Source organism: Sarcophilus harrisii, chromosome X (assembly GCF_902635505.1).
Source record: "Sarcophilus harrisii chromosome X, mSarHar1.11, whole genome shotgun sequence".
Classification (NCBI taxonomy): Eukaryota; Metazoa; Chordata; class Mammalia; order Dasyuromorphia; family Dasyuridae; genus Sarcophilus; species Sarcophilus harrisii.
In genome coordinates, this window is record NC_045432.1 from 5,343,703 (window position 1) to 5,353,459 (window position 9,757).

General features: G+C 49.2%; 1 protein-coding gene across 1 annotated transcript; it reads left to right on the forward strand.

Moving 5' to 3' along the window:
- Window positions 1-958: 958 nt before the first annotated feature.
- On the forward strand, window positions 959-9,713 carry GDI1 (GDP dissociation inhibitor 1). Its single transcript, XM_031944732.1, has 11 exons — window positions 959-1,138; window positions 2,505-2,612; window positions 2,769-2,868; window positions 3,011-3,145; window positions 4,508-4,706; window positions 4,863-4,994; window positions 6,264-6,363; window positions 7,081-7,252; window positions 7,895-8,039; window positions 8,254-8,308; window positions 8,442-9,713. The coding sequence occupies exons 1-11, from the start codon at window positions 1,094-1,096 to the stop codon at window positions 8,592-8,594; spliced, it is 1,344 nt and encodes a 447-aa protein (XP_031800592.1). The 5' UTR covers window positions 959-1,093; the 3' UTR covers window positions 8,595-9,713.
- Window positions 9,714-9,757: the final 44 nt, after the last annotated feature.

Below are 9,757 nucleotides of genomic sequence, written 5' to 3' on the forward strand. Positions count from 1 at the left end.
CACTGATAACATTTGGGGAACCCTTTAAAATGGGGTGGGATTTAAAAAAAATCATAGGCTAGAATCGGTTTCCTTTGCGATGCTTTGTGCATTTAAAAAACATGATTCTGAGAAGGGGTTCATGATACAAAGATGGAGAATCTGTGGGCTGAATCAATTATGGTCCAAACGTCATCTCTCCCAGTCTTGGGAAGAGAAGGCAAATAGTTCATTCATTGGTGGGGTGACAGATGAGGCCCGGGGGTGTTAAGGAAGCTGGCCACAGAGGAAGGAAGCCCTCCCAGGCTACCTTGGGCTGGTTGCTCTGCAGTCCCGGCCTAGACTAGATTTGTCCCTGAGAGATTTGGGGGGGACGGGATGGGAAAAGACAAAGCTGAGTCATGGAGGGTGTGGGGTGCTGAGGATAGCGGCTGTAACCTCTCCTGCAGAGAGCTGAGGATTCTGTGAACATGCCCCACCCAGGCCTTGAGCATCCTCCCTCCCCCTCTCTGGCACCTGCGCCCAGGAACCCCCCCCCCCGCGCCCCCTATTTGCTGGCGGTGGTGGGGACTGGGGCGCTTTCGTTGGCCCTACTCGACAGCCTGCTGGGGGGGGGTCTCTTCGTCCAAAGCGCCCCTCAGCCTCGCTATCCCCATAACAGTTCCTCCGTTCAGATTCCCCCTCCAGAGAACAGCCCCTCCCCACAGCATCCCTGTGGGTTGGAAGATGCGGGAAGATGCGGGAAGGGGCGCGGATGAATCCCTCTCTTGGTCTCTTCACGGGTCCCCGGACCTCTCGCCCCTCCCCTCCCCCTCCCCCGAAATGAAGACATGCCCAGAGCGGGAGCAGGTGTCTCGTAGCCCCTGGCCCGAGCATCCTGGAAGCCCGCCGGCCGAGTCTGGAGTCAGGCGTGGTCCGCGGGGCCACAGGGCGGGGTCGCGAGCGCGGAAGAGCCGGGACTCTTTGGGACGGCGGAGGGAACTGGTGGAAAGGCGGTGCTGAGCCCGCCATCTTTGGTCCATTTCAGCGGCAGCGGCGGCGGGAGCGGTAGCAGGGGCGGGAGCGACGGCGAAGCCGAAAAGCAAAGCCCAGCTGAGCCCGGCCGAGCGGAGTCATGGACGAGGAGTACGATGTGATCGTGTTGGGCACGGGCCTTACGGTGAGTCGGGGGCCGCTGAGAGGCCGGGATCGACACTGGGACGGGCGCCGCACCTCCGAGGAGACCCGATGGGAATGCAGCACCCCGCCCCCGCTCCCTCTCAAGCTCCGAGGCCCCTCCTTTCTTCCCCCCTCCCCAAAAAAGAGCCTCTCCCTACCCCCCAAAGACCAGACTCTCTTCTCCCGGATCCAAAGACTGGCCCCTCCCGAAAGAAAATTAGGCCCTTTCTCCCCCCCCCCCGCCCACGAGACGAGCCCCCTGAAAGTGGAACCTCTCCCCACCCTTCCAACCCATTCACATCATGACCTTTCTTCCGCGCTGTATGTCCCGGGATCCCCTATATGCCTTCCTCAAAGTCTCGAGTCTCTCTTTCCGTATCCCCCAAGCCAGGACGACTTTACCTCACACCCTCCCAGGGCCAACCCCTAAGGTTCACGGCTAGTCCCTTCCTCAGCCTTCCCCCCATTTTCTTGGCGTGGTGGCCCCAGCCCTACCCCCGAGAGCACAGTAGCTGGATCTCATCACCACAACTCTGAGGTATTGATGATAAGGGAATCAAACCCTCTGACAGTAGTGGTTGGAAGCTTCTAACCCGTTATCCTGCTACAGGGAAGGGGACTGAAGTGATTCCACCCACTTTCCCTTCCTCTCGATGGGGGAGGGGGAGGGGGATGAGACAGGACAGACGGGGTGTGCTCATTACCCCTGTAATGGATGCATACTGGATGTAGCTTGAGACCATCAGACATGTAATAGCCGTGTGGACCCTGGGTAGTCATTTTAATCTCTCTTTTTGATTCATTAGTTTACTCATCTGTAAAATTAGTACCTCGAAGCTCTAAATGTAATCGCCTCCAAGATGGTGGCCCGAGGGCAGGGTTGCTTTGCCTCTTCTACATCCATTAGCCTGCTCTTGTGGGAAGTACCTGAGCCTGAGAAATGGAGTTCTCCCTGTCCCTCAGGACTGGGAAGAGGCCTAGGATAGGGCCCTTGTAAAATAGCCTTTCTCTGCTTCCGATTGCACCTGTGGTAGCTGTTTGTCGACATTCTGATTACTTCCTGAAATCGGATGGCAGGGACAGGTGAAGGGCGGGGGCCGTTTCTCCGCGGCTTCTCATCCCCTAGGAGCCCAAATGGCCGGCCCCTAAAAGCTGCGCCATGAAGACCGTATGGGGATGGAAACCTACCTCTCCAACCTTTTGTGTGTCTGGTTGGGGGAAGGGGAGGGGCTTTCTACTGCTGCTCCTCCTTCTCCCTCCTCCTCCCCCCCCAAGGTAAAAGAATAGGCATGCAAAGAATTCTATGCCGGTCTTGGGAGAGAGCAAATTCACAATTCTTTTTTCCCTTTCCTTGTCGGTCTCCCCAGGAGTGTATTCTCTCTGGCATCATGTCTGTGAATGGGAAGAAGGTGTTGCACATGGATCGGAATCCTTACTATGGGGGTGAAAGCTCCTCCATCACACCCCTGGAAGAGGTGAGGTGACTTGCTCTGTTTTTCCCAGACTCCATTGCCCACCTCTTTATAGGCCGACTTCCACAGTCCGATCAGCTCTTTAAAGTTCCTATGGGACGGTCTCGGAGGTGAGGTTGACATTGAATCCTCCCTTTTTCTCTTCTCTGCTGCCTGCAGTTGTTCAAACGGTTTGACCTACCCGAAGGGCCTCCCGAAAGCTTGGGCAGAGGCCGAGACTGGAATGTTGACTTGATCCCCAAATTCCTCATGGCCAATGGTGAGTGGGAGGATGTGGCTGGTGGTAAATGATGTAGGTAGGATGGGGAGAATGAATTTGAGGAGGATCAGGGACAAATAAGTGAGTGGGGAAGGGTCATACTTATGGAGATGTCTCTTCTCCTCTTCCCATCCTACTACAGGCCAGTTGGTGAAGATGTTGCTGTACACAGAAGTGACTCGTTACCTAGACTTTAAAGTCGTAGAAGGAAGCTTTGTCTACAAGGGGGGCAAGATCTACAAGGTGCCATCTACTGAGACTGAGGCCTTGGCCTCCAGTAAGTGTCTCTACCCCTTTTCGTCTCAGCTGTCAGGGCTGAAGGGGAGAATGTCATATCCCAGAGAGCTCTAAGACCGATTGGTCTCATGATACAGATGGGGGGAAAGTGACTTGTCTGGGACACTGGGGAAAAGGCTATACCGGGGTTCACAGGTGTGTACAGGTAGGCAGAGCTTGCCCATTGACAAAACTTATGTTTCAATGTGCATGCTTTCCAAAGAGGTTAGGCAAGCCGTGTCAGTTGAATTCAACAAGCATTTATAAACTACCTATTTTGTATTAAGCATGGAAGAAAAGTTGAAAAGGCAAATGAAACCATTTCTGCCCTTATGGAGCTGAAATTCTGGCAGAGAGGAAAATGTGTACTTATATAAATGTATATAAAACAAATATGAGGGAATTTTTAGGGAGGAGGACTGGGGAGATCATTATTAATTGGGGAGATCAGGAAAGGTTTCATGCACATAATGTGTAAAGGCTCAGGTTTAGAAGATGTGGCAGTGAAGAGACCAGTTTGGAGTTCTCAGCCTTGTTAGTTAATTGATGAGGTAAGGTAGGTTGAGGCCAGGCCAGGTGGGAATTTTTTTTTCTTTTTTTTTTTCAGGTGGGAATTTAAAGCCAAACTTTTAGACAGCCATCACAGTTTTGAGTAGGGAAGTGATACGGTCAGACCCTGGTTGAGATAATTGTAGCTAAGAAACTGCTTAGGGAACCATAGTCCAGATAGTGCAAGATGAGACAATGAGAGCCTAGGTGTGAGAGATGTTTTGGAGGTAGAAACAAAGATTAGGCAAGTCACTGACCTTGTTAGGGTGATGGGGATGTAGAGTTGGGGATAACATTGATTTTGAAGACTGGAAAGATAATAGTGCCCCGAACCGAAACACAAACGGAAAAGTAATTTCAGAGAGGGGGCCGCAGGTCTAATGTGAAGGGCGATTCCAAGGGGATGAGGCTTCCGGAGGACCTGATGAGGATTAGAGTTAGAGTTGATTTGATGATCAATTCAAGATTCTGGCTCTACATCAAAGAGTCAAAGCAGGGACTCGGTAGCCTTGGGAGGCAGTTTGTCACAGAAGAACAAAGTGTGTTGAAAGTACTCAACCGTAATCTTCAGTTCTGCCTAACATTAGAGTTCCCTCCAGTGTTGAGTACACTAATTCCCATGGTAGTGGGAAAGGGTAGGATCTGTAAATTAGGAAACTGAGGCCCAGAAGTCATACAGTGACTAGAACAAGAGTAGACCTAGTCTACTGTTTTGTCTTTTTATCTTGAGTTCATTTGTAGTTTCTGCCCCCTACTCATCTCTAGGGGAAGGAAATGGGTTGGTAAAAAAAAAAAAATTCCTTTTCTCTCTTAGACTTGATGGGCATGTTTGAGAAACGCCGATTTAGAAAGTTCCTGGTGTTTGTGGCAAACTTCGATGAGAACGACCCCAAGAGCTTTGAGGGTGTTGATCCTCAGACCACAACCATGCGCGATGTGTATAAAAAATTTGATTTGGGCCAAGATGTTATTGACTTCACTGGCCACGCTCTGGCACTCTACCGAACTGACGAGTAAGACATTCCTCCATTTTCCTCCTAGCCCCTTGCTTGACCTTGAATGATAGTAGTTCAAGGGCCTTTCCTTTAAACTGGCCATGTTCTAGCACTGCCCCACAACTTTTTTGTTTATTAAACTTCCTCTTTTCCTTCTTTGCTTCCCATTTTTAGCTACTTGGACCAGCCCTGTCTTGAGACCATCAACCGCATCAAACTCTACAGCGAGTCTCTGGCTCGGTATGGGAAGAGCCCATACTTATATCCTCTCTACGGCCTGGGTGAACTACCCCAGGGATTTGCAAGGTGAGGGGGAAGGAGAATTCAAACAGAGGTTGGGGGGTGGGGGGGGGGAGGTAACGATAGACATGTGAAGGGAATTCTCCAATTTTGCTATTGTTCTTTTTATTGTTATCAGGCAATTTTCCAGCTGGAGAAACCTGAGGCTTAACAAAGTATGGCAGTATAGTGATTACCCAGCCAAGGTTATCATCCCTGAGCCTAGGATGATGTTTTATTGCTATCTTTTGGCTCTGTTCTCAATATCCAAAACCTTGCAATGAGGAAATAAAATGATCACCCGGTGCAGATGATATAATGATATACTTAGAGAATCCTAGAAAATCATCCAAAAACCTACTGGAAACAATTCACAGCTTTAGCAGAGTTGCAGGATATAAAATAAACCCACACAAATCATCAGCATTTCCATGTATTACTGACAAAGCCCATCAGCAAGAGATGGGAAGAGAAATTTCATTTAGAATTTTTGTAGACAAAATAAAATACGTGGGGGGTCTACTTGCCGAGACAAGCTCCAGAACCTATTTGAACACAATTACAAAACACTTCTCACACAAACAAAATCAGATCTAAACAATTGGAAATACATCAAATGTTTGTGGCTAGGCTGAGCTAATATAATGAAAAATGACAGTTCTGCCTAAATTGGTCTACTTGTTCAGTGCTATACCAATCAGACTGCCAAAACATTATTTTATAGAACTAGGAAAAATAACAAAATTGACCTGGAAGAACAAAAGATCAAGAATATCGAGGGAATTAATGAAAAAAAAAAATATAGGCGGGTGGCTTAGCAGTTGGAAACCTAAAACTATTGTAAAGCAGCAGTAATCAAAACCCATTTGGTACTGGCTAAGAAATAGAGTGATGGATCAGGGGACTATATTAGATACACATGTCACAATCATCAAGGCCTGTAGCAGTCTAGGATTTGAATACCCAAAGCTTTGCTTCAATGCTACTTTGAGGGTTCTTCACATTTCATGGTTTACAATTCAGAATTTTGTTCACGTGAATGGGTGTGGGAGAAGTTAACACGGCCTCATGAAAATATAGTCCTGTTAAAAAACAAAACAAAACTCAAAAGCATAACTACTCCCCAAAACCAGAATGGGCGTTATTGATTTTTTTCCGATATTAGTTGGGGAACATGAGCACTAAAGTGATGATGTGGTTAAATCTAAGTCACACCCTTAGACTGACAACTCAAGTCTTCTGGACCAGCCTAAGGGGGTGAGAATTTCTCACCATGGTAACCCCTTCCCACCTCAGATTGAGCGCCATCTATGGTGGGACATACATGCTGAACAAGCCTGTGGATGACATCATCATGGAGAATGGAAAGGTGGTAGGGGTGAAGTCAGAAGGGGAGGTAAGCTAAACTATTCTTCTAGAGATCTCTCCCATTGTAGTCAAAAGGCCAAAAGTGGTTTTGACGAGTTTGAAATGATGGGTGGTAGGTACATCCAGAGACTGAGGTTCTAGAGGTTGTGTATGGTACATTCAGCTTCACTTAGTCTTGGGTCCAAAGCTGATTTCAGTTTTTTTTCCCCTTGGGACAGCAGGTTTCTTTGGTTTTCATGACAACAGTTCTAGGTTCTGACTGATTGGGGAGAGATAAGGAAGCTACTGAACTGAGCCCGGGCCAATAAGAATAAACCAGGATATCAAGTTACCTGCCCACATGGAGTTTCTAATTCTCCTCCAACTGTTTTTGTGAAAACGTACAATTGATCATTTAGGCTAGAGAACAGATGGTATCCGTCTTCACATGTGCATTTTGATCCAAGGGTTTACCATTTCTCTTGTCAACAACTAGTTTTCTTAATCTGTTAGGGCTAGAGTTGACGATTGAGCTCAAAAGCATAGGTTTGCTGCTTCTATGGCTTAATGATGCTACTTACCCCCATATAATCTGGCTGCATCAAGTCCTTGGCCTATGAGAAAAATGTAGTTGAATATGGATCGCTTCTCAGTTTTTTGCTATGATCAAATGTAGTCGAGTATGGGAACAACTCAGTGAAGGTAGCTATCTACTGCTGGAGACCCAGTTCAACGGGTCAGGGTGCTGCTGTTCCCTCTTTCCCAGGTGGCTCGTTGTAAGCAGCTGATCTGTGATCCCAGCTACATCCCTGACCGGGTTCGAAAGGCTGGCCAGGTCATCCGAGTCATCTGTATCCTCAGCCACCCCATCAAGAACACCAATGATGCCAACTCCTGCCAAATTATCATTCCCCAGAATCAGGTCAACAGGAAATCAGGTGGGTGGTGCTGGCATGAGTGAGCATTTGTAGCTGTTTCCTTGTAGCTGGATCCCTCATACTTTCTTTGGATCTGATCCCCCCCCCCCCCCCCCCCATCGGACCAGGGATCTTTCACCTGCCTCACGGGGGAGATACTCAGCCTTACCAAACTCATGTAACAGATAGGGACAGTCAACTATTGGTTATCAATTGAATACATATGGACTGGTTGAATCCCAACAGTTGGAACTCTGGCTGCCAGGGAATATATGTTTAAATGAGGGGGGGGGGGTGTTTGGTGTTTGTTTTTTTTCCTGAGGCAATTGGGGTTAAGTGCCTTGCCCAGGGTCACACAGCTAGGAAGTGTTAAGTGTCTGAGGCCAGATTTGAACTAAGGTCCTCTGACTTCAGGGCTGGTGCTCTATTCACTGTACCACCTAGCTGCCCCCTAAATATGAGTTTTACATAATACATCTGATTACAGGCCAAAATGCCTGACACGATCACTCAAGATTGCTTTCTGGGTTATCCATGACTTAACTCCCCTTGTAGCTAATCTTCTACCTTATTGTATCCTACAGAAAGGGTTGTAAAATTCTAAGTCACTGTCAATGGAGAGTAAGAGGACTGATTCCTATTGACTCACTTTTTTTCTCTAAGACATCTATGTGTGCATGATCTCCTATGCCCATAACGTGGCCGCCCAGGGAAAGTACATTGCTATTGTCAGCACCACGGTGGAAACGGGCGAGCCCGAGAAGGAGATCGAGCCAGCGCTGGAGCTGTTGGAGCCCATCGACCAAAAGTGAGAGGCTGGGGTGACTGATGGGAGGTACCAAGGGAGCAGGTCTCTGTTTTACCAAGTCTTTTGTCTCCTTTCTTGTAACCTAGACTGTGTCAGAGTGTGAGGGACCAGGGAAATAGGATTGGGGGGGGGGGAGAATGTGAGGAGTCCTAGAAATACCTTGACTGGGGAGAAAAGGAGCCCTCAGATGAACCCTCCCTCCTCCGCTCCTTAGGTTTGTGGCCATCAGTGACTTGTATGAACCAACCGACAATGGACTGGAAAGCCAGGTAATCACCTGCCAGATTGCTTCTCCCCTTAGGGAGGTTGGGATTATCCAGTCCCAGACTGATGACAAGGTGGGGAGGGTATAATGCTGGGATGATGGGGCTTCTCTTATCCTCTGAGTATGGCTACCTCTAGGTATTCTGTTCCTGTTCTTACGATGCCACCACTCACTTTGAGACAACCTGCAATGACATCAAAGATATTTACAAGCGCATGGCTGGGACAGACTTTGACTTTGAAAACATGAAGCGCAAACAGAATGATGTCTTCGGAGAGGATGAGCAGTGATGGCAGGAAGTAATTCCCTCCCCTTAGGGCCCTCACCACCTTCTCCTGCCTCCCTCAGCACCAAGTTTCCTTTTCTCCCTTTCTATTTTTTTTTCTACTTTGGGGCTCAAGGGGAAGGTTTGGATGGCCACCTAAGTCAGCAACATGCCCCTGCTTGCCCTCTTACTCCCTCCTCTGCACCTTCCTATTAGGACCCCTTCGAATTCATTCCATTTGTTGACCAAACCCTAGTCTAGCAGTGAAAGATTGGCGATCCGGGTACCTTTCTTCTCCCTGCCCCTACCCTGGGGAGTCTGGGAGATCTCTCCCGTTTTCTCCAGGATTTGTTGCTTCTCTCTCTCTCTCCCCCCTCTCACGTGTCATGGTTTCTGTGCTCTGCTTTATCCCTAGGGTCACTCCCCCCCTCCCCCCTCCCCAAACTCCTGGCCTCTATGGTGCTTTTTCTTTGGGGAGGAGGGGGGGGGGGGGTTAGAGAATGAAAGATGGAAGCAGACTTTTCCCTCCCGTGTCTCAGGTGTCTTTCCTTGTGCTTCTCTTCTCCCATGAACACGCCTAAACTCGCCGCCTCTAACAGCTAATCAGTGATCCTTTGTCTTGACTGTGCTGGGCTGGAATACAAGGGGGTTGGGAGGGATGGGACATCAAGTTGCTGCTGTATTTCCAGCCCTTTCTCCCTTAATTTATTTTAACTTATTAATAATTACTTTCCGTAGTGATTCCCCCTCTTCACCCCCGCCCCGCCCCGCCCCAGGGTGCAGGAGAAGGAAGAAGAAAGGTAGTTCCCCGCCCCGCCCCGTCCTGTCCGTGCTGTATTACTCTGCCCCTTGTAGGTGGGAGATGGAGCCCCTTCCCCGCCCCCGCCCCGGCCGTGATCACGTGCCGCGGGGGGGGGCCGCCAGCCAGCCAGGACTTCGGAGAGGTTTTCTGAGGGAAAGTTTACAAAAAGGTGGGGAAAGGGACCAAACTCCTGCCACGGCCTGCCCCCTCCCCCGCCCTCCCCCCCACCCCCCACAGCCAGTGGGGGGCGGGACCAAATGTCGACAAGTGACTGTGTGTGACTCCCGCTTACTGTGTATCGGACAGGAGAAATAAGTTCCCAATAAAGCCTGTTGAAAAGTTCCCGAGGTTTGCTACCGTTATTGTGGGAGGGAGGGAGGGCGGAA